The sequence below is a fragment of the Jaculus jaculus genome, chromosome 19 (assembly GCF_020740685.1).
Source record: "Jaculus jaculus isolate mJacJac1 chromosome 19, mJacJac1.mat.Y.cur, whole genome shotgun sequence".
NCBI classification, from domain to species: domain Eukaryota; kingdom Metazoa; phylum Chordata; class Mammalia; order Rodentia; family Dipodidae; genus Jaculus; species Jaculus jaculus.
This window is the reverse complement of record NC_059120.1, coordinates 40,194,235-40,219,261: the sequence shown is the minus strand read 5'-3', so window position 1 is coordinate 40,219,261 and position 25,027 is coordinate 40,194,235. Positions and strand designations below refer to the sequence as shown.

The window sequence follows — 25,027 nt, the reverse complement described above, 5'->3', positions numbered from 1 at the left end:
TCTAAAAATACTGAAAAGTAGTCACCTGACACATGATGTCTGACAGTTTCATTTTCTCCTTGGCTGGAGTGATGGCCTGGCTCTGAAACAGTGCTTTCTGCTCCTCCCATCAGTGGCCGCAAGTGGCTTATAGAGACTTGCTCAATAAAAGACGTGCCATGCTTATGGAAGTACCACCATTCAAATATCTATGACAAAGAGAAAACATCTTTCACTCAAAGTAAAATCAATCAACAGAAAAATGAGTTCAAAACATTCTTCTGAAATGTTCTTCAAATCAGCACTTTAAATGTATTATACTCCATACCCTCGACAAATCCTTAAACCCAAAACTCCCAGTAACATATACTATGTAAAAGTGAAATACACTTGTGGTTTTGTCATGAAGTTTGGACAAACTTAGGCAAAGCTCTTCACTTATAATAAAGCATTAAAAATAGTTGAGAGATGGCTTAGCAGTTAAGGCGCTTGCCTGAGAAAGCTAAGGACCCGGGTTCAACTCCTCAGAATCCACGTAAGCCAGATGCACATAGTGGCACATGTGTCTGGAGTTCATTTGCAGTGGCTAGTGCTTCTGGCATTCCTAATCTCTCTCAATAAATATTAAAACATATATAGATATATACACACACACACACATATATGTATGTATGTATGCATGTGTGTATATTGGGCCAGGCATGGTGGTACACAACTTTAATCCCAGCACTCAGGAGGCAGAGGTAAGAGGATTGCCATGAGTTCAAGGCCACCCTGAGACTCCATAGTGAATTCCAGGTCAACCTGGGCTAGAGTGAGACCCTACCTCGAAAAATGAAAACAAAACAAAACATATATGTGTGTGCATGTGTGTGTATATATATGTATTTTTTTGAGGTAGGGTCTCACTCTGAAAAACATATTTTAAAAAAGAATAGTATGAATGATCAAATGTAATTGTGCATGCCTGTAATCTCAGCTTTTGGGAGGCCATGGGCAGAAGGATCATGAGTTCAAGGATAGCTTAAGCTACAGTGAGTGTTGAAACTATAATTTAATTTTGTATGTCATACTGTCATGTTATTCTATCTGTAGCATAGTTAAAAAAACATGTTAAAACTTTTAAGACTATTTATTTGCAAGCAGAGAAAGACAGGCAGAGAGAATGGGCATACTAGGATCTCCAGCCACTGCCAACAGCCTCCCAATACATATGCCACCCTGAGCATCTGTCTTTACATGGGTACTGGAGAATCGAACTTGCATTGTTAGGCTTTGCAGGCAAGCACCTTAACTACTGAACCATCTCTCCAGCTCTAACACTTTTTAATCTAACATTTTACTTTAATCAAATGGTCAGTGTTAATCCTTACTAAAAAAAAAAAAAAAAAGTCCATGGCTGAGCACAGTGGCTTACTTCTAGCATCCCAACACTCAGGAAGCAGAGACAGGACATCTCTAGTTCCAAGACAGCCTGGGCTATATAGCCAGACCCTGTCTCAAAGGGGAAAAAAACCTGAACACAAATACTACCATTTCTACAAAAGCTACAGAGCACCACCTACAGATAAGAAAAAAGAATAGATAAAAATCTACTGGTCATTTGTGGTAGAACACTTCTTAATATTTCTATCGGTAGCTATATTTTTCCAAAGCAGACAAGACAAAATACTAGATCCTATTGATGTTAATGAAAATTATAATATTTTAAATTAAAAATGATATCTTGGGATGGATAGATGGCTCAGTGGTTAAAGGCACTTGCTTATAGTCTGCCAACCCAGGCTCAATTCTCAAGCCATTTATGTAAGCCAGCTGCATAAAGTGGTACAAGTCTTTGGGCTAGAGAGATGGCTTCATGGTTAAGGTGCTTGCCTACTCACATAAGCCAGATGCACAAGGTGGCACATGCATTTGGAGTTTGTTTGTAGTGGCTAGACCCTGTTATATTCATAACACATTAATTAATTTCAATTAATTTAAAAGCTAAAAAGAGGTGGCACCTTGAAGATACCTTGAAGTTGTCCTCTGACCTGCCCACATGTGATGTACCATGTGCACTTACACAAACATGCACACATACTAAGTAAATATTTTTTTAAATATCATTGCAGTTTAAAAATTGAGTTAATTAGGTTCCTTTATTGTGGGGCTTCACAGGCTAACTACCAAAATTCATTAAGTGCTCAGTGAGCCAGATACAATATTACAAACGTCTACACCCATTGTCTCATTTGTTTCCTTCAAGTCTGCAAAATGGATACTACTATTTCCCATTTATAAATGAGAAATTAGACTTGGAAAAACTACAGACTAAATTCCAGATTCATATAGTCTGTCTAATATTATCAACATTAAAATATTGTGAGATCTTATATAAAATCTGTATGTCTAGGTTCCGTTTAAGCCAGTTAAAATTTTTTTTAATTTGAAAACACCAATTACAGGTCTACATGGTAATATCCAGATTATCCAGTACTCAAAGTAAATAATGAACTCTTAGACTCTGCCCATTTCATTCATTTTAAAGTTCTAGTGTGGGCCCTTTAGGCACTAAATTTCTAACTCATCCCAATTCCTCTCTGACTACAGTATACAAGTCTTTAAGAGGTAATAAATAAAACTTATGCCTAAGTCCCAGTACTTTAGAGGCTAAGGCAGCAGGACCATTGTGAGTTGAGGCCTATAGAGTGAGACCCTTTCTTAAAAACAAAAGAAAAATATACCACAAATCCTAATATGCAATAAATAACTGCAATGCTCTAAAAGTAGAGGAAATGTAGTATTCCCCAAACTTGTGTAAACAGGGATTTTTTATTTTTTTTTCTGGAGTAGGGTCTCACTCTAGCCTAAGCTTACCTGGAACTCATTCTATAGTTCCAGGCTGGTCTCAAACTCACAGCAATCCTCCTATATCTGCCTCCTTCACAGAGTGCTGAGATGAAAGACATGTGCCATCATGTCCAGTTTCAATAGGGAATTATTTTTCCAACCATCAAAACATATTTTAGAAGTGTTGACATCTAAGTATAAACAAGGTTTTTAGATGAATATCAAAACATATGTAAATGGAAACTACTTACAAATATTAGTCCAGATATCAAAGAAGATGTCCCTGTAAGTGCCACATAGAACTTGGGTGTCAAGGAATTTAAAAACCCTGTCACTGTTAAAAGAGAAAACATCAAGTTTTAAAAAGCACATATTTAAAGTAAGTTACAATTATGCAGGCAGGCATCTCTGAGGGAAGGGATGGAAGCAGTGTAGATGCTTGACTTCTAATGAGGATATGTCCTGATGATAACATCACAACCTGAAAATATTGCAAGTAAAAAATGAATGTGCTTGGAGCTGGAAAGATGGCTTAGTGGTTAAGGTGCTTTCCTGCAAAGCAAAAGGACCCATGTTCAATTCCCTAGGACCCATGTAAGCCAGATGCACAAAGTGGTGCATGCATTTGGAGTTTGTTTACAGTGGCTGGATGCCCTCACATGCTCATTCATTCTCATTCTCTCTCTCTCCCTTTCTCTCTCCCAAATAAATAAATAAAAATACAATCTAAAAAAAAAGGAATGCGCCAGGTGTGGTGGCACACAACTTTAGTTCCAATGCTCTGGAGGCAGAGGTAGGAGGTTCACTGGGAGTTCAAGGCCAGCCTGAGACTACACAGTGAATTCTAGGTCAGCCTGGGCTACAGCAAGACTCTATCTCAAAAAAAAAAAAAAAAAAGTTATACCTCTATCAAAACATCAAAGCTTAGCAGCTGGTTGTGGTAGCTCACACCTTTAATCCCAGCACTTGGTGGGCAGAGGTAGGAGGATTGCTGTGAGTTCAAGGCCACCCTGAGACTACATAGTGAATTCCAGATCAGCCTGGGCTACAGTGAGACCCTGCCTCAAAAAAAAAAAAAAAAAAAAGATTAGCAACATAATACTGTGTAGATTAGTTATCTGCTGTCCAGATTCTGAGCCTGAATGGGAGAGAGCAGCTTACTGCTGCTGCTTTGACCAGAGAGATCATATTACTATTAAAGGAAAAGATCAGACTTTCTATTGAATGCATATAACTTTTGTACTATAGAACAACTTAAAAATCATAAGTTGATCTGGGCATGGTGGTATATGCCTTTAATACCAGCACTTGGGAGGCAGAGGTAGGAAGGAGTTCAAGGCCACCCTGAGCCTAGTGAATTCCAGGTCAGCCTGGGCTAGAGTGTGAGACCCTACCTTGGAAAAAAAAATAGGGCTAGAGAGATGCCTTAGTGGTTAAGGTGCTTGTCTGCAAAGCCTAAGGACCCAGGTTCAATTCTCTAGGACTCACAGATGCACAGATGGCACATGTGTCTGGAGTTCATTTGCAGTGGCTGGAGTTCCTGGTACATCCATTCATATTCTCTCTCTCTCTCCGCCTTTCTCTGTCTCTCAAAATTAATTTTTTTTTTATTTTAAAAAACTTCAGAAAAAGAAAATGGGTGAGAGGGGCCTGGCATGGCGGCACATACCTTTAATCCCAGCACTTGGGAAGCAAAGGTAGGAGGATCACTGTGAGTTCAAAGTCACCCTGAGACTACATAGTGAATTCCAGGTCAGCCTGTGCTACAGTAAGACCCTACCATGAAAAAAACAAAACAAAACTAAAAGTCACAAGTTGACATCCTAAGTCAGGAGCTGTCTATATTAATAGTCAGTACAAAATTCATTTGAAAAAGCTGTGTATGTTTTAAACAGCTATTTGAAATGTCCATTGTATCCCATCTTAAAGGTTGATTTACTAAGCTCAGCATAGTGGTGCATGCCTTTAGTCCCAGCACTTGGGAAGCAAAGGTAGGATTGCCATGAGTTTGAAGCCAGCCTGGGCTACAGCGAGATGCTACCTTGAAAAAACAATAAAACAATAAAAAAATACATATATAGATATATGTATCTTTTGACTTACTGTGTAAAAATGGATTTCACACTGCTGATTAAATAAGAAACAAATCAAAATAAGGTTTGGCATAAGCAAAGCCCTAGGTTTAATGTTTAGTGAGCACACACACATGAACAAAGTCAAAATTGGATAATTTCAGCTTGCTTTCCAGCGTCAAACTAAAGTACTTATAAGCCATAACTTAGAGTAGAACTTTGGCAAAACTACAAGGATAAGAATCTAATCATACTTTTTTTTAAATTTGTTTTTATTTTTATTTATTTATTTAGTTGAGAGCAGCAGAGAGAGGAAGAGGGGGAGAGGGAGAGAGAGAGAGAGAGAATGGGCGCGCCAAGGCCTCCACCCACTGCAAACGAACTCCAGACATGTGCGCCCCCTTGTGCATCTGGCTAACGTGGGTCCTGGGGAATCGAGCCTCGAACCAGGGTCCTCAGGCTTCACAGGCAAGCACTTAACCTCTAAGCCATCTCTCCAGCCCTAATCATACTTTTTTTTTGTTTTTTGTTTTTTTTTCTTTTTGGTTTTTCAAGGTAGGGTCTCACTCTAGCCCAGGCTGACCTGGAATTCACTATGGAGTCTCAGGGTAGCTTCGAACTCACGGCGAACCTCCTACCTCTGCCTCCCGAGGGCTGGGATTAAAGGCGTGCGCCACCACGCCCGGCCCTAATCATACTTTTTAAGGGCAGTTTAAAACAGCCTCCTCAGTGTGATGGTGACCAGCTCATATCTGCAATCCAAGGCACTTGGGAGGTGTAGGAGGACCAGCAATTCAAGATCATTCCTGGATTCATAACAAACTCAAGGTTGGGCTACAAGAAACGCTGCCTCAAAAACAAATAAAACTACTCTTTAATTAGTAAGCTACAAACTAGTATTTTAAATCACAGGGAAGGAAATTGTGTGTATTTGGTAAATTAGCTAAAGAGGTAAAATAGCTCAAAGAAAAGGAAGAATAAATCTCTCAAGCTGTGCATGATAGTTCATGCTATCATCAATCCCAGCATTTCAGAGGCTAAGGCAGGCTTTCTGCGAACTCACAGCTAGTCTGGGCTGTAGAGACAGCTCAGTGGTTAAAGGAACTTGTTTGTAAAACCTAATGGCTCAGATTTGATTCCCTAGTACCCATGTAAAAAGCTAGGCCACCAAGTGGTGCATGTATATAGAGTTCATTTGCAGCGGCAAGAGGCCTTAGTGCGGCCATTCTCTCCCTCTCCTCCCCTCTACCCCACTTAGAAACAATATTTTTTTTTTTTAAATAAAAACAGACCAGGCATGGTAGTGCATGCCTTTAATCCCAGCACTCGGGAGGCAGAGGTAGGAGGAGCACCGTGAGTTTGAGGGCAGCCTGAGACTACATAGTGAATTCCAGGTCAGTCTAAGCTAGATCAAAACCCTACCTCAAACAAAACAAAACAAAACAAAACAAAAAACAAAAACATGGCTCTGCACCGACTTACTGAAATACTGGGCCATAATTTTTGCTTCAAATAACTCTCTCATAAATACTTCGATGTGTTTTGTTTTGAGATAGGGTCTTATGCAGCCCAGGCTGATCTCAAACTAGCTATATAGCTCAGGATTACCTTGAACTACTGGATCCTTCCTTCTGTATCTACCTCCTAAGTGTTGGGATTTCAGGCTAATGCCACCATGCCCAGTTTATGTGGTGCTGGGGATCCAATCCGAGGCCTTGTGAATGCTAAGCGAGCACTTTATCAACTGAGCTATAACCCTAACCCCAATACTTCGGGTTTTAAATGAAATTAAAATTTCTAATAATTAACTGCTCTCATCTAATGGTATATTTAGTTAACATGCAGAAAAACAAAACACAATGATAAATTACTAGGCATGATGATGTGAGCCTGTAATCCCAGCATTCTGGAGCCTGCATTCAGAAAGTCTTCAGTTTGAGGACAGCCTCAGCTACATAGTGAGATCCTGTCTGGCCACATAATGAGGCCTTGTCACAAAACAAAACAAAACCAAAATTAAGTCAGGGCATGGTGGCACATACCTCTAATGCCAGTACTTGGGAGGTGGAAGCAGGTGTTCATGGCCAGTCTGAATTCAGCCTAGGCTACATGAGACTCTGTCTCCAAACAATAATGATGATAATAATAATAATAATAATGGTAATACAAAAATATGATAAACTCAGTAACATTTCAATAAGCACACAAACTACTACTAAACAGTTCATCTACCTGTTTTACACATTAGTACCTGTCTTCTAAAAATTTCAAAGTCAGCTGGCTGTGGTGGCACACACCTTTAATACAATCTCAGCACTCAGGAGGCAGAGGTAGGAGGATTGCAGTGAGTTTGAAGCCACCTGCCACTACATAGTGAAATCCAGGTCAGCGTGGGCTAGGCCAGACCCTACCTCAAAAGCAACAACAAAGAATCCAAAATATTTCAGAACATTATCCCACAACCTTTCATTTCATTACATGATACAGAAGAGATGGCTGCCTTTTCTCACTACATAAAAATTAACCACTGTTGGGCTGGAGAGATGGCTTAGTGGTTAAGCGCTTGCCTGTGAAGCCTAAGGACCCCGGTTCGAGGCTCGGTTCCCCAGGTCCCACGTTAGCCAGATGCACAAGGGGGCGCACGCGTCTGGAGTTCGTTTGCAGAGGCTGGAAGCCCTGGCGCGCCCATTCTCTCTCTCTCCCTCTATCTGTCTTTCTCTCTGTGTCTGTCGCTCTCAAATAAAATAAATTTAAAAAATTATAAAAAAAATATATTAAGAAAAAAATTAACCACTGTACTGATAGAGTCATCATCTAACAGAAATAATCCTATGTCTTAGGGCTGCTGCAAGAAATGGAATAACATTAGAGGCCCTGGACCCCATCCATTTCATCCTATCTAGAGCTAAAGAAAAGCATTTGCAAAATCCATCGATCATCACTTCTTAAGTTCTTCAGCCGAGGCTACACAAGTACTCTGCAAATGTTGACAGAACATTTTATTTATTTTAGAAAGGGACAGAGAGAGTGAGAGAGGAAGAGAGAGAGAATGGGCGTGCCAGGGCCTCCAGCCACTGCAAACAAATTCCAGATGCATGCGCCATCTTGTGCATCTGCCTTACATGGGTCCTTAGGCTTCGCAGGCATGCGCCGTAACGGCTAAGCCGTCTCTCCATCTCTGAATGAACATTTTGAGGATGGTCTGAGTCCAGCCTAGGCTACATAGACTTTGTCCTCAAATAATAATAGAAAAATATGATAAACCCAATAACATCTCAATGAGCATACAAATTTAAACAGTTCATCTACCTTTCTCCTCTCTTCCGTTCACGTACGAATAAGCCTAAAAGAACACACAAATACATCAGGAAAACCAGGAAAAGTCTTTACAGGCAAGCACCTTAACCACTGAGCCATCTGCCCAGTCCTGTTTTGTTTTGTTTTTTTAAGACAGTATCTCTCTCTTGCTCAGGAACTCATGGAACTCATGCTGATTTTCCTACCTCAGCCTCGCAAGTGCTGGGGCTAAAGGCGTGAGCCACAACGTTGGGTTCGGAAAACTATTCACCGAACTCTTTCACAACTATCTTAAAACAAAAGCGCGGTCCGCTAAGCGCGTGCTACTTTCTCTCTTGCACTATGGACGGCGCTGATCTTTTTGTCTGGGTGGGCAGCCGGAGACCCGAAGGTTGGATTTCTCAAAAGGCCTGTGCAAACAGCAAGAGCGGCTCTAAATGTCAAGTCCTCTCTGCGGTCCTCCTACCTACCACCTGAGGCTAGCGGCTCTGCGGCAGCAGGAGAGAGGGCGGGTCCTCGGAGCTCCGGGGAGGGGCCAGCACGCGGCCGCCCAGCTTTGACAATCAGCTGCAGGGCAGTGGCCCACGAGCAGACCCGGTGGGTCGCGCCCCACCCAGCCCTTCCGCGCAGCCCTCGGCGATCGCCGAGCATCCCAGTCCTTTGTCGCTTGTCTCCCCCGACCCCACCCCCCCCCACTCCCCACCAGCACCTCTCCGGGGGCCCCCCGGCCGTCCCGGGAGGTTTGGGCCTCTCACCCGCTGTCAGGTTGTCACAAAGCCTCAGCGGGACCCTCAGGGCGTACAGCAGCCCCAGGCCGGCCAGGAACCACAGGGAGTTGCCCGAGCTCGCCAGGCCGGCCCGCAGCCGCTCTCTCCAGCCGAGCGGCGGGCCCAGGCCCAGGCCCAGGCCCAGGGCGTGGGCATGAGGCGACGCCGCGGCGCCCGACGCTTCGCACAAGCCTTCGCGCTCCGCCATCTTGCGGCTCGGGCGGGCGCGGGGAGCTGGGGGGGAAGAAGGGCAGGAAACCCGGACTTGGGAATCCTGGGATCGTGGCGGACCTGAACTTGGCCTCCGACGAGGCCGAGTCCCGGGCAGTTGGACCGAGACGAGCCCTGGAAGGTGGCGGAGCGCGTCCTGGGGGGACTTGAAAGTGCTTCGGGAGGGCGGGGAAGGCTCGGCAGGATGGGCGCCGAGACGCGACGCGGCAGTGACGTGTTGGAGGGTCCCCTGGCACCCCATGCCCGGGGTTGGCAAAGCCTCCGGTCGTCCCTGGGGGCCCCGCAGCTCCTAGCGCCTGGCGTTCGGCCCTCGCGGACGGCAAAGCCACCGCGCAAACTTTTAGGAGTAGCAACTACTTGGTCCGATGGAGCCCCAGCGCCCGGGACGGTGGCAGCCCGCTGCCGGCGTGGGCCGGATGCCCGGGGACATGGCTGTAACTCGGGGGGCAGAGACGTGAGACTTCGAGCACAAGGCCGGCTGGTTTCCTGGGTGGCGGGCGCTTGGAGCCGTCACCCCGGCGCGGAACTGACAGGGCGGCGCGCTCGCGGTCTGCGTTTCCGGGCGGACCCTTCCGACGGCCCCATCCCTCGGCTTCCTTCCCGGCCTGCCTCGCGCCCGCCGCCGGCCGGGCTGGGCCATTGCAGCCCAAGATGGCCGACTTCGAGGATCGGGTGTCGGATGAGGAGAAGGTAAGGGGTCCGCCCCTCTCTCTTTCTTTCTCTCTGTCGCTCTCACGTCCCCCTTGGACGGGCGACAGGGTCTTGGCCCAGCAGCACGGAGGAGCCGGACCGTGTCGTTGGGAAAAAGCGGGGCTCTTTCCCCGCGCAGGCACACTGTCCGTGCCGCCGGGACGCTTCCTTCTTAAAGGGTCTCTCCTCTCCCTCGCGGTGGCCCCACATCCCCATTCCTCAGCTCTCCCTCGCAGCCCGAGACTTTCCTAGAAGAGAGGGGGACACTTCCCGTATTGAATCTGGAACTGGGCACTCTTCCGTAATTACAACGGGAGGTGATGGTGATGTCGCGACGTGTCATGCAGCAGTTGTTTTACCGCCTTTGGCTGTTGGGGCTCACCCCACTTTCCCCCTCCCCCCATTTTTAGATATGATTGAAGCTAGTTTGGGACGAGTCACTTCCTGGTTAGGGTGGCCTCTTAACTTCCCTTTTGCTCCTCCTTCCTCAGGAAGTGGTTTTGCTGTCAGGGCTGCTCCACCGGCGAGGTCTCCAAGCATTGTCCACCTTACTTATACAACGCCCCCAGTTCGCTACTCTGTATAAATCTGTAAGCCCCAGGGCGTTTGCTTCAGAATTTGAACAACCCCCTTTTTTTTTTTCCTTCTGATGCTGTCTTGCTTGAATGCACTCTGACCCAAGTGTCTTAATCCTCTTAGCCATAATTTTTTTTTGGAGATAGTTTTTGGCTCCCTTGTTAATACGTGAAGACGAGTCAGTGGATTACTTGTAACTGCAGAAAGATTTTATGTATTAAATAAACCTCATATGAACACATTCAAGTCTAAACAAAGCATCCTACCTTTTTGGTGCCCCACAGTGGTTGATTATAATTTTGTCTGTGTGCGATTTGTATACTTAGTTCTTTAAAAGTGTCTTAAATGTGATGGTATATTCTTTTTTTTGTTTCATTTTCTTCTTTTAGGCAGGGTCTCACTCTAGCCCAGACTGACCGGAAACTCATTCTGTAGCCCCAGGCTGGCCTTGAACTCATGGTGATCCTCCTAGTCTTCTTAAATAGGTTGTATAAAACAGGTCAAAAAAAAGTTTTTCAGTATATATACATAGCATTTTAGGGCCTGTAGAAATTAGAATATTCTCACCAGATAACTAGTATAGCAAAAGAATTGTGTCTTTTGTTTCATTCTGTGGTGACAGTGTGCACATTCAGATCTGTAAAATCTATCTGGGTTCTTTTTGTAATAGAGAGGCAGGGACAGTTGCTTGCAGACCTTCGTGTCGGACCTGCACATCTTTCAAAGTTCTAACTCAAGAAGCATAACTCTTGCTTTTCTCTTTTCTCTCTTTTTGATGCTAGCTGATATCTTAAGTATGTTTTCCCGGGCACTCTGGGGTTTTTGCACCTATTCCTCAATAAAATCTCTTTCCCCTTACTCAAAAGAAAGGAAGGGCTGGGAATATGGCTTAGCAGTTAAGCACTTACCTGCAAAGCCTAAGGCACTGGATTCAATTCCCCAGTGCCCACATAAAGCTGGATGCACAAAGTGGCACAAGTTTCTGGAGTTCATTTACCAGAGTCACCATGCCTTGGCATACCCATTTTGTGTGCGTGTGTGTGTATTTGTTTGCAGATTAATTAAGGAAGAAGGAAGGCAGGCATGAAGGCAAGAACAATTAGAATTGAGAGAAGACTGTTTGAATATATTTTAATTTCTTTATTGGAGAGAGAGAGAATGGGCATGCTAGGGCCTTGAGCTACTGCAAATGAACTCTAGATGCATGTGCTACCTTGTGCATCTGGCTTATGTGGGATCTGGGGAATCAAGTCTGGGTCCTTAGGTCAAAGGTAAATGCCTTAACCACTAAGCCATCTCTTTAGCTCTGAGAGGACTATTTGATCCAATACTCTGCACAAAATATTTTAAAATATTATACATAAGTATGGCATGCTATCTTGAAATACTGTTAATACTTAATACCTTTCAGTGACAACAGTTTGGAGTGCAGCTCTGTGGTTAAGTGCTTAACCTATACAAGGTCCTGTGTTTGGACCTCAGTATTGCAAATCATAAAATAATAGTAATAATAATACTGGGTGTAGGGAGATGGCTCAGTGGTTAAAGGCACCTGGTCTCAAAGCCTGACAGCCCAGATTTTGACTTCCCAGAAGTCACCTAAAGCCAGATGCACAAAGTGGTGCATGCATCTGGAGTTTGTTTGAAGCTGCTAGAGGCCCTGGTGCACCCACTCACTGTTGTAGTCTCTGGGTGGCCTCGGCCTCACAGCAGTCCTCCTACCTAGGCCTTCTGAGTGCTGAGATTAAAGGCATGCACTATCACATCTGGCTACAGAGAGAATGGGCAACCAACCCCTGGGCCTCTAACTGGAAAAAAAAAAAAAAAAAAAACCCTCCAGATGCATGTACTACTTTGTTCATCTGGCTTTACATGAGTACCGGGGAATCAAACTCTGGTTATTAGGCTTTATAGGCAAGCACCTTTAACTGCTAAGCCATTTTTTTAAGAATTTATTCTTTTATTGTAGCTTTTTGAAACAGGGTCTTGCTATGGCTTGGCTTGATTCCCCAGTAGCTCTAGCTGTGTAGACCAGGTGTGGAATTTGCTGTGTAGACCAGGCTGGCCTACAGTTTATGGTAATACTCCTGACTCTTGTGTTCTGGAATTAAAGTTTTATCCACATTGTCTTTATTAATGTGGATAATGAAGTATAGTGATGTAGCAAAATCTTTTGAGATTACTGGTTTTGTTTGTTTTGAGGAAAGGCCTCCCTCTAGCCCAGGCTGACCTGGAATTCACTATATAATCTCAGGGTGGCCTTGAACTCACGTTGATCCTCCTACCTCTTCCTCCCAGGTGCTGGAATTAAAGATATGCACCACCATGCCTAGCTGAGATTACTATAATTTTGTTAAGTTCCTTTTCCCAGAGTTGAAACCTATCTATACCTCTAAATAGTGAATAAAAAGAAAGAACATTGAATTGCAAGTGTGCTTGAGTTCTTGTTCATCTTCATACCTACTTACCCTTGTTTCCTCTCACCTTCAGATTCATTTTAACTAAATTCAAGATTTGAGGATTGGGGAGATGGCTCAGTGGTTAAAGAACACTTGCTGCTTAAGCATGAGATCTACTCAAGCCCAAGTTCCCAAATGTGACTCCCCAGAACCCACTTACATGGGGCTGGAGGGATGGATTAGCAGTTAAAGCACTTGCCTGCAAAGCCAAAGGGCCTAGGTTCAGTTCCTCAGGACCCACATTAGCCATATGCACAGGGGTTGCACGTGTCTGGAGTTTGTTTGCGGTAGCTGGAGGCCTTGGCATGCCCATTCATTCTCATTCTCTCTCCCCCCACCTTTCTCTATCAAATAAATGAATAAAACTATTATATAATTAAAACAAGCTGGGCATGGCCATACACATCTGTAACCCCAGTCCTTGGGTCTTGTTGATGGACAGCTGCTCCAGGTTGAGGGAGACTCCATGTCAAGGTAATTCATGGATGAGCAATAAGAGAAGGACACCCAACATTCTCCTCTGGCCTCTGTATGTAGTTGCATCTGGCAGGCACATCTGCACACATCACATACACGTGTACATGCAAAAAAAAAAAATGGAGAAAGTATTTTTCCGTTTGATTCATAAGCAAGTAACCCTTAGTGAAATTTTTGTCCTATAAGCTGCCCACAACCACATCACTATTATAAAGAGATTTTACTTATTTGATAATTGATTTTTGAAACAAGGTCTCACTCTATAGCCCAAGCTGGCCTGGATTCACTATGGCCCAGACTGACCTCAAATTTATAGTGATCCTCCTGTCTCAGCATCCTAAGTGGTAGCCTTATAGTTGTGAGCCACCCCACACAATGGTACAAACTGACTTTAATGGGAAATATAAAAGATGTTTTGAGAGGCTGGAGAGATGGCTCTGCTGTTAAGGTGCTTGCTTGCAAAGCCTAACAATCCAGGTTTGATTCCCCAGTACCCACATAAGCAACATGCTCATGGTGGCACATGCATCTGGACTTCACTTGCAGTGGCTAGAGGCCCTGATGCACCCATTCTCTCTCTACTCTACCAGCCTGTTTCTCTCAAAATATATAATGTTGGGCTGGGGAAATGACTTAGCGGTTAAGGCGTTTGCCTGCAAAGCCTAAGGACCCTGGTTCAGTTCCCCAGAACCCACATAAGCCAGATGCACAAGGGGGCGCAAGCATCTAGAGTTCGTTTGCAGTGGCTGGAGGCCCTAGCATGCCCATTCTCTTTTTCTCTCTGTCTGCCCCTCTCTCTCTCTCTCTAATAAATACATTAATTTTTTTTTTTTAATTTGTGTTAAAAAGATGTTTTTAGCCTCACCCACCTTGGTGACATAGGTCTGTAATTCTGGTTACTCGTGGTGGCTGAGGCAAGGGGATCAAAAGATCAAGGTCTTCCTGGCTGGGCTACAGAGCAAGTTGAAGGGCAGACTTGGAGTGAGGGAAAGAAAACCTGGAGCAGGGAATGGGGCTGGGCATATCGTTCAGTAGTAGAGTGCTTGCTTAGCATGTGCCAGGCCATGGGCTCATTCTTTAGTTTGTATTTTGACTTCTTGAAAGAAATCAAAAATTTTCTTTTTTCTTTTTCTCATTTAAGACCTCAGTTTTTTATAGTCATGTATTGTGTGATACCAAATAGACTGGGATATTGTTACTATATTTTTACGTGGAATTCACTATGTAGTCTGAGGCTGGCTTCAAACTCACATTGATCCTCTTACCTCAGCATCCTGGGTGCTAGGATTAAAGGTGCATGCCACCACGCCCAACTACTTTTTTTTTTTTTTTTGAAAGCAGTAAACCCTGAAGTAAGATTGGTGAATTCCTTTCTATTAAAGCAAGTAAAATCATTCTCATAGCTGCTAAGATTTTTATCACTTTATAAAGAGGAAGTTGGGTTTTTTTTTCACTTCTGCAGTGTTACCTGAAATGGTCATAATGAGCTGTTGAAGTAAAACAGGAAGTAAAGTATGTAATAATGAAGAAATAAATGCTTTTAGTCTTATCGTGGCATTGTGTTTCTGAAAATGAGCTCTGTCTTCTCCATATTTACATGCTTCATTCACTTCAATTAGTTCCAAGTGCTAAGCAAGCAAGACCAAGGTACCCTAATTAGGAAGCTAGAAATGAAATGATGTGCATGCTCCATCTGCATATGGAAGCCAGAGGAGAAAGTTTTCTGTCAGCCTGGATTATCTGATCTCTGACCCCATGGGATTGGAGTTACCAGAGTGCATTTTTTTTTTGCAGGTAAGTACCTCAATTGCTGAGCCATCTCTCCAGTCCTTCTGAGACTATGTTCTGATCCTCCTGCCTCCACCTCTTCAGCAATTTCCTGCCGGCATGCACCACCAGAACTGGCTGAGACCATTTTCTAATAAATCATCAATTAGATTAATTCCATTTTTTTCAGTAGGCATGGTGGTACATATCTATATTCCCAACACTTGGGATGTGGAGGCAGGAGGATCAGGAGTTCAAGATCAGCTTTGGCTACATAGGCCAGTCTGGGATACATGAGACCCTGTTTCAAAAAAAAAGATAGCTGGGAGTGGTGGCACACACCTTTAATCCCAGCACTTAGGAAGTAGAGGTAGGAGGATCACAATGAATTTGAGGCCACCTTGAGACTACAGAGTGAATTCCAGGTCAACCTGAGCTAGAGTGAGACCCTACCTTGGGGGGGGGGGGGAGACAAGGACTGAGTAAGAGCATGTGCTATGCAAGCATGAGGGTCTGAGACAAGGGCTGGAGAGATGGTTCGCAGTTAAGGTGTTTGCTTACAAAACCTAACATCCTGGATTTGATTCCCCAGTACCCATGTAAAGCCAGATGGAGGAAGTGGCATATGCATCTGTAGTTAGTTTGCAGTGATGAAAAGGCCTTGCAAATAAATAGATAAAAAATTAAAAAATAAGACGGGAGGGATTTTTATTAACAATTTCCATGATTGTAAACAACATTCTATGGTAATTCCCTCCCTCCCCTGACTTTCCCCTTTGAAACTCCATTCTCCATCATATCCCCTCCCCCTCTCAGTATCTCTTTTATTTTGATGTCATGATTTTTTCCTCCTATTATGATGGTCTTATGTAGGTAATGTCAGGCACAGCTAGGTCATGGATATCCAGGCCATTTTGTGTCTGGAGGAGCATGTTGTAAGGAGTCCTACCCTTCCTTTGGCCCTTACATTCTTTCCACCACCTCTTCCGCAATGCACCCTGAGCCTTGGAAGGTGTGATAGAGATATTTCAGTGCTGAGCACTCCTCTGTCACTTCTCAGCACCATGATGCCTTCTAAGTCATCCCAATGACACTGCCATCTGAAAAGAAAAGCTTCTTAAGCCGGGCGTAGTGGCACGCGCCTTTAATCCCAGCACTTGGGAGGCAGAGGTAGGAGGATTGCCATGAGTTCGAGGCCACCCTGAGACTCCATAGTGAATTCCAGGTCAGCTGGGGCTAGAGTGAGACCCTACCTCAAAAAACCAGAAAAAAAGAAAAGTTTCTCTAACCAAAAGTGAGAGTAGCATTAATATATGGGTATGAACATTAAGAAAAGTGCCTACCTCAGTTTGGTGAACATAGTACACACATTTAGCCAGATAGCAGCAGATGTTACACCACTAGGGCTCATGTCTACCCCTGTTGTAGGCCCATGGAGTGGGCCTCCAGTCAAATTAGAGGGCAGTTGGTTTCCTCCATGTCAGACATGCCACTGTTGCACCGTTGGCTCATTTGACTTGACTAGCCAAATATAAGGCTTGCAGTGTCCACTGTTGGGTATCTTCACTGTTGATTTCTCTTTCACCCATTGAACTGCATGCAGCATAGCATTTTCCAGCTTTTTGTCATGGAGGAGGTTTTGACATGGAGGAGGTTTTCAGCTCAAGTCCATCAGGATTTCTTAGTGGCCTTGCAACCCAAGTATGTGGAGTCTTCAGCAATAGGGTCTTACCATCTATTCTTGGTGGGAAACCAAGGGCCCCAGCAATGGCCTGTAATGTTTTGGGGTTATCAGTGACCACCCTGGCCAACAACTCACTGGAAGGTTTCCCATCCCTGGCACTGAAAATTTTCTAGTAACAATCTATGATTCCTATGTGTTCAATTGCCCCAAAAAAGTAGGTTTCCATATGACTTATATATATCCTCTTAGATTTTGATTAGCCCTCTCTCCACCTTTCCTTTACTCAGTCTCTTCCCCTGACCTCACTTAAGGCGATAAAATGTTTTTTTTGAAAAGACAGAAGTGTATGTATGTACCTATTAATATATATGTACCTATTAATACTTTTTTATAATCTTCCTGGGCTTCTAGTTAGTTCTGCTAAGTTGTATTCATATAATCTGTTAAAAATCCTGAGGGCAGGGGCTGGAGAGATGGTTTAGCAGTTAAGGCATTTGCCTGCAAAGCCAAAGGATCCCAGTTCGATTCTCCAGGTCCCACGTAAGCCAGATGCACATGGTAGCACATGTGCCTGGAGTTCCTTTGCAGTGGCTGGGGGCCCTGTTGCGCCCATTTTCTGTCTCTCTCTCTCTCATAAAAAAAAATAATAATAATAATCCTGGGGGCTGGAAACATGGCTCAGCAGTTAAGGGCTCTTGCTTACAAAGCCTGACAGCCTGGGTTCGGTTCTCCAGTGCCCATGTGAAGCTGTATACACTATGGTTGGAGTTCATTTGCAGTGGAAGGAGGTTCTGACACAACCATACTCACTCTCTTGGTCTGTGTGTGTGTACGCATGTGTGTATGTATGGTTTTTTTGTTTTTGCTTTTCGAGGTAGGGTCTCTCTCTAGCCCAGGCTGATCTGGAATTCACTATGTATTCTCAGGGTGTCCTTGAACTCACGGTGATCCTCCTACCTCTGCCTCCCAAGTGCTAGGGTTAAAGGTGTGTGCCACCACGCCCAGCTCCTTACTCTCTCTTTGTCTTCCTTGTTATCTCTCTCTCAAATACAAAAAAAAAAAAAATGTTGTAGACTGAAGGTCAAAGCCTAAACAGGTACAAAATCAGATGTTCAGTCGTTTGTTAAAAGAATACAGGTTTGTCATAGTTTTTCCCAGAATATTAAACGGGTTTTATTAAAACTGGCCTTGGGCTGGAGATATGGTTTAGCCATTAAAGGCACTTGTTTGCAAAGCCTGAAGGCCTGGGTTTGATTCCCTAGTACCCATAAAGCCTGGTGCACAAAGTGGCTCATGTGTCTGTAGTTAATTTGCAGTGGGACTAGGCCCCAGTGGCACTCCTTCTCATTCATTCTGATTCTCTCTTTCTGTAAAAAAATACTTTTTTAAAATGGCCTTAATGTTAAACATCATAATACAATTGTCATGAAATTCAGACTCTTGGTTTGTCTGATTCGGAGTTGTGCCTTTTTATATACACTTTTTCCATGGACCTCAAGTAAAAAAGCAGAATAGAGGTATCCATTTAAGGAATTAGAAACAAAATACTGTGATGTAGGGGAAAAGAATGATTCAGAATATTAGGAGGTTTTGACTTCCTGCTATGTGTCCAGTCACTGGTGTGATTTTTTTTATAAACCTCTTAAACTGAGTTGGGCCTCAGCTTCCTGCTGAAGTAGGGTAATAGCTCATACTACTCCAACAAAGTGTAATGAACTGTTCAAAAATTGAAACATGGGATGGGGAGATGGCTCAGTGGTTAAAGACACTTGCTTACAAAGCCTGACCACCGGATTTCAGTTCCCCATTATCCATATAAAGTCAAATGCATAAAGTGGTGCATACATCTGATTTTTTTTTGTTGTGAGTTCAAGGCCACTCTGAGACTGCATAGTGAATTATTGAATTCCAGGTCACCCTGTGCTTGCACAAGACCCTACCTCAAAAAATCAAACAAATAAAAAAAAGACTAAGTTCTGGGCTACAGAGATGGCTTAATGGTTAAGCTGCTTGCCTACGAAGCCTAAGAACCTATGTTTTACTCTCCAAATCTCAGGTTAGCCAGACATACAAAGATGAGGCAAGTGTAAGGTTATACAACCCACTAGGTGGTACAAGAGTCTGGAGTTTGATTGCAGTAGCTGAGGCCCTATCTCTTCTGTTGCTTGCTCACTCGCTCTGGGAAACTGGAGCCATGTCTTTTTTGTTGTTTTTGAGTCAGGGTCTCACTATAGCCCAGTCTGACCTGGAATTCACTATGTAGTCTCAGACTGGCCTTGAACCCAGAGTGATCCTCTTACCTTTGCCTTCTGAGTGCTAGGATTAAAGGCATGGACCACCACACCCAGCTCATGTCTGTTTTTCTCGTGCTTTACATAGCACTGGGAGCACAGTATAGTCAAATTTACCTGTATAAAGACCATCCCAACTGCATTAATTAGTTTCTATACTTCCCCCTTAGCCTCTACAGAGCACTCAGATAATCTGGTAGGCTCTAGGAACTGTCTTTAGGAATGTGTCTGTACCTGGTGATACCTTTTCTGTGCATTGTTGTGTCTGAGCACCTGCTGACATCACTGGTGCTCTGCCATGCTACTGCTCTGAACTACCCTCCCCACTCCCCGAGTATGTTTCTGATAGATCTCATGAAGCTGCAGAGCCTTATGGATGCCAGTATAACTATATATGTACTGGCAGGAAGTCTTGGAAAGCTCCCAGTGAAAGCATTTGCTTTATCTGATGCTAGTCCTTCCTTTAGAGCTTAAGAAAAACAAGCACTATAGGACCAGGCATTACTTGTTCTTTTCTCTATCCAGTGTACAAACTTCTTGCATTTTCTTGCCAAGTATGAATAATAAAAGTCTTTATATGAGTCATGAAATTAAAAACCCTGGTTAGGGAAATTAGTCATGACACTGAAGACGAGTGACTGCTTAGGTATTTCTTTTTTAAAAAATTATGTATTTTTTAATTTATTTATTAGAGATGGAGAGAAGGAGAGAGAGAGAGAGGGCCTCAAGGCACTGCAAATGAACTCCAAATGCATGCATCATCATGTGCATCTGGCTCACATGGGATCTGGAAAAACAAACCTGGGTCCTTAGGCTTTGCAGGCAAGCACCTTAACTGCTAAACCATCCCCCCAGCCCTGCGTATGTATTTCTGAACTAGATAATTTCAGTATCCCTGTACTATTTTCTCCCTTCATCAGAACCTTCTGTGGACTTCTGCATTTCTGTTCATTCCACCTTACTCTCTTAGTTGTAGAGGGACACAAAACATTTGTTCCATCTTCTTCACCTTTGGCATCTCCTTCTTTGTTCATTTAGCATTTAAATCTGTTAATTATTCCTGTCATTAGTTTCTCTTCCTCCATTTCCATTAATGCTAATATTTAAAAAATAATTTAGGTATCTAGTGAAGTACTTAGAATGGTAGAAAAAGGAGATATATAAACAAAAAGTCCCTTTTTGTCCCTCTGCTGCAGCCACCCAGTTTCCCTGAAAGGCAGCCAATGGGAGTATTACTAGTTCCTTTTGTATTGTGTTTTGTACATATACGGATGAAAAGCTACCCTTTCTTGGGCTGGAGAGATGGCTTAGCAGTTAAGGCACTTGCCTGCAAAGCCAAAGGACCGAGGTTCAGTTCCCCAGTATTCACATAATCCAGACATACAAGGGGGTACATGCATCTGGAGTTCATTTGCAGTGGCTAGGGACCCTGGTGCACCCATATATTCTGTCTCTCTCTCTCTGCTTGCAAATAAGTACAATTTTAAAAAAGAAAAAGAACACACTAGATGTTGAATTTTGAATTTTTTAAAAAAGTAAAACATCTCAAATTAGGGGCTGAGAATGTAGTTCAGTTAGTTGGTAGAGTGCTTCTCTGACATTAACAGAGCACTAGGTTCAATCCACAAGAGGGCCAGAAGAAGTTCAAGGCCAGGACTGGAGAGAGTGCTTAATGATTAAGGTACTTGCCTGCAAAGCCAAAAGACCCAGATTTGATTCCCCAGGACCACATAAACCAGATGCACAAGGTGGCGGTGCATGCATCTGGAGTTCATTTGCAGTGACCAGAGTCCCATTCTCCCCACCCCCCAATTTGTCTTCTCTCTCCATCTCTCTTTCAAATAAAAATAAATTTAAAAAAGAAGTTCAAGGCCAAATTTGACTACATAGCAGGTGCTAGGCCAGGTTGGACTACATGAGAACCAGTCTCAAAAAGAAAAAAAATATATGTGTGTGTGTGTGTGTGTGTGTGTGTGTGTGTGTATGTGTGTGTGTGTATATATGTGTGTGTGTGTGTGTGTGTGTGTGTGTGTGTGTGTATGTATGTATGTATGTATGTATATATATATATATATATATATCTTTGGGTTTCAGTTCTCCAGTATCCATAAGTCCAGATGCACAAAATGGAGTTAGTTCATGGATCTGGAGTTCCTTTACAGCACCAAGAGGCCATGATGTGCCCGTTTCCACCACCACCACCCCGCTTTCAAATAAATGAATACAAATGTTTGTTTAAAAATCTCAATCTGATAGGAATCCCATGTTAAGCATGTACTGCTTGAGATACATTTGAGTAATAAAATATTGTGACAGTTCAAAAAAAAAAAGAAAAGAAAAAGAAAACTTACCCTTTCTTTAGCATGAGGGCTTAGACCCTGGGCCTCATGCATACTAAAGAAGCTTTCCACCACTGAGCTATATTCCTAGTTTAAGGCACACTCACCCACGTGTGTGTGTGTGTATGTGTGTGTTTTGAGACAGGGTCTCATATAGACAAGGTTGGCATTACACTGATTCTTCTGCCTCCACCTCCCAATACTGGAATTAATGGGCATACATCACCACTCTGGGGCCTACTTTTCATTTAACAGTAATATAGTAATCTGTAACCTGTCCACATTCCTTCTGCCATTGTCTTCATTCAGGACCTTGTTGTTTGGTTCTTTTTTCATTATTGTTGGTTTGTTAGGCAAGCATTCTGCTGAGCTAGCTGTAACACCATTCTTTTTTTTTTTTTTTTTTTTTTTTTTTTTTTTTTTAAAGATATGGTCTCAATCTCTAGCCCAAAGCTGGCTCGAGTTTGTGGCCGACTTTAGGTTTTTTGAGACAGAATGTCTTTGTTTAACCCTGAGATGACCTAGAACGTTCTATATAGATCAGGATGATTTCAAACTTGGCAGCAATTTCTTGCCTCTGCCTCTAAATGCTGGGATTACAGGTCTGTGCCACCATGTCTGACCTGAGAGGACTTGTTCTTATGTTTGAGGTCTCCCCCACTAATGTAGGGTCTCACTCTAATCCAGGCTGACCTGAAACTGTAGTCCCAGGCTTACCTCACAGCAGTCCTCCTACTTCTTCCTCCCAAGTGCTGGGATTAAAGGTATCGGTCACTGTACTTGGCTGAATTTAGTTATTTATTTATTGTTTTTTTATTTGAGAGTGACAGACAAAGAAAGGGGCAGATAGAGAATGGGCGTGCCAGGGCCTCCAGCCACTGCAAACGAACTCCAGATGCTTGTGCATCTGGCTTATGTGGGACCTGAGGAATGGAGCCTTGAACTGGAGTCCTTAGGCTTCACAGGCAAGTGCTTAACTACTAAACCATCTTTCCAGCCCTGGCTGAATTTATTTTTAACAGCATTTCTAATTCCCTCTGCCTCCAACCTCTTCTTCCTTACTAGCTGGCTTACTATAAATTCTTCACAACTATCTCAGTTTTGAGCAGTATATAAAATGTGTCTCAACTACAGCTATATACATACCTATTTTAAGTCAGTGTGAGATGTAATGTTCAATTGAATGGATCCTTTGCTCCACGTATGTAGCATATAAACAAGAAGACAGTATAATACCAGGCACCAAAGAAAGGTCATAAATAATAATAGAGTTGCTTTGTAAATTCTTGCTTTTGCATTGAGGTAACATTTTATCTGTTTATTGGGTATTAGGTACCTTAAATACTAACATGTATTCGTGTCAGAACATCTACTCAGATAAATGCTTATGTTATCTCAGCTTTACAATTGAGTAAACTGAGTCACATTTGAGACTAAAAACATGTGATCAGGTGTCTAGAGCTAATAATTAGAGTAAATACATTGTTGGTAGTCTATGTCTAGAGCCTATATTGGAACTCATTTTGAGTGGAGATATTGACACAACTTTAAAGAGCATGCCCAGTGAATAGTGTGGTTATGTGGATGCCTTCCTAGATGCTGAAACAGAGATTCTTTGGCAGTATTATAATTATTGCTGAGATAACTTAGTGATCTTTTGAACTTCTTTAAGTGTGCCACCAAAAATTCTACTGTGGGGCTGGAGAAGTGGCTTAGCGGTTAAGGCATTTGCCTGCGAAGCCAAAGGACCTAGGTTCAATTCTCCAGGACCCACATAAGCCAGCTGCACAAGGGGCACATGTGTTTGGGATTCATTTGCAGTGTCTGGAGACCCTGGTGAACCCATTCTCTGTCTCTCCTCCCACCCTCCCTCTCTTCCTCCCACCCTCCATCCCTCCCTCCCTCTCTCCCCTCTCCCTTCTTGCAAATAAATAAATTAAATTAAAATTTCTGCCGTGTTTCAGTCAGGTTCACATTGCTGGCAGAAATCACCAAACCAAGAGCAGTTTGTGGAGAAAACAGGTTTGTTTTGGCTTACAGACTCGAGGGGAAGCTCCCCGATGGCAGGGGAAATGATAGCAGGAGCAGAGGGTGGATACTGCCTCCGGGCCAACAACAGATGGATAACAGTGACAGGAGAGTGTGCACTGGCAAGGGGACAGTAGCTATAATACCCATAAGCCTGCCCCCAACAATCACTGCCTCTAGGAGACATTAATTCCCAAATCTCCAGCAGCTGGGAACCTGGCATTCAGAACACGTAAGTTTATGGGGGACACCTGAATCAAACCACCACATTCCGCCTCTGGCCCCCATAAACTGATAACCATACATGATGTAAAATACAATGCATTTAGTCCAACTTTAAAAGTCCTCATAGTTTTACCAATTCCAATGATGTTCAAACATCCCCATAGTCTAAGACTTTCTATTTTTTTGTGGGGGGGTTCAAGGTAGGGTCTCACTCTAGCTCAGGCTAACCTGGAATTCACTATGTAATCTCAAGGTGGCCTCAAACTCATGGCAATCCTCCTACTTATGCCTCCCGAGTACTGAGCTATAATACCAAAAAAGTCCCCCCCAAACCCATAATGCCACAGAATAAACATTCACACTGCAAAAGATGGCATTGGGCATAGCAAAGAAATATTCAACCAATACAAGATTTAAAACAGCCAGGAGAAACACCAAACTATAACTCCCAAGTCCAACAACTCTAGTCACTGACAAGTCTCCAAGTCTGATCATTCTAACCAGCAACAAGTCTGGAGCTTCAATTCTACCCCTCTAGCTAGGCTACTCACAGTCCTGGAAAACTTCATCCAGGCCCGCAGCTCCCCTTAGCCCATAGTCCCAGCATCTCCACAAGGTCTCTACTACAAGCCACAGCTCCATCGGATCTGCATGCAGGCATCCAGCAAACCTGCGCACTGCCCGTGGCCATTTCCAAAACACAAGACTGTGTTACAAATTCAATAATCCTCTCTTTCCTGCATTTTTATACTCTGTAATACCAGTTGGGGTGCCATTTTATTAATCCAGGAGGGAATAAAGCAGACTTTTGAAGAACAGGAAATCTTTAGCATTCAGGCCCCTTCAAAAGACTACATTCTTTCTGTTGTCCAGTGCAGGTCAGCTGGACCAATCTCAGAATGCGTAAATTTATAGGGGACACCTGAATCAAACCACCACGTACCGTAAAATTTGTTATGAACCTTTTCAGAAACATGGCTTTAGAAATTTAAAGATCTGAAGGCCCCCATGCCAAGGTGAAGGGTACATGAGAAATCAAACAACATTTTTTTTTTCCTGAGGTAGGGTCTCATTCTAGCCCAGGCTCTCCTGAAATGCACAATTGTCCTCTCAGGGTGGTCTCTAACTCATGACAATCCTCCTATCTCTGCAAGGATTAAAGACCTGCGCCACCACACCTGGCTGTTTTATTTATTTATTTGAGAGGGAGAAAGAAGCAGAGAGAGAATGGGCACACCAGGGCCTCCAGCCACTGTAAATGAACTCTAGATGCATTCGCCCCCTTTGTGCAAGTTGCTTATGCGTGTCCTGGG

The 25,027-nt window shown here is 43.4% G+C and overlaps 2 protein-coding genes across 2 annotated transcripts in view; one reads left to right on the top strand and one right to left on the bottom strand.

Moving 5' to 3' along the window:
* St7l (suppression of tumorigenicity 7 like) overlaps positions 1 to 9,714 on the bottom strand; it is a 102,720-nt gene extending 93,006 nt beyond the window's left edge. The window contains exons 1-3 of the mRNA XM_004658984.3: positions 8,936 to 9,714; positions 3,063 to 3,145; positions 26 to 188 (exon numbers count right to left, since the gene is read on the bottom strand). Coding sequence (XP_004659041.2) covers positions 26 to 188; positions 3,063 to 3,145; positions 8,936 to 9,419 — 730 coding nt within the window. The 5' untranslated portion in view covers positions 9,420 to 9,714. The remainder of the gene's footprint in view (positions 1 to 25; positions 189 to 3,062; positions 3,146 to 8,935) is intronic.
* Positions 9,655 to 25,027, top strand: part of Capza1 (capping actin protein of muscle Z-line subunit alpha 1) — a 43,438-nt gene continuing 28,065 nt past the window's right edge. Inside the window, exon 1 of the mRNA XM_045138205.1 lies at positions 9,655 to 9,868. Coding sequence (XP_044994140.1) covers positions 9,830 to 9,868 — 39 coding nt within the window. The 5' untranslated portion in view covers positions 9,655 to 9,829. The remainder of the gene's footprint in view (positions 9,869 to 25,027) is intronic.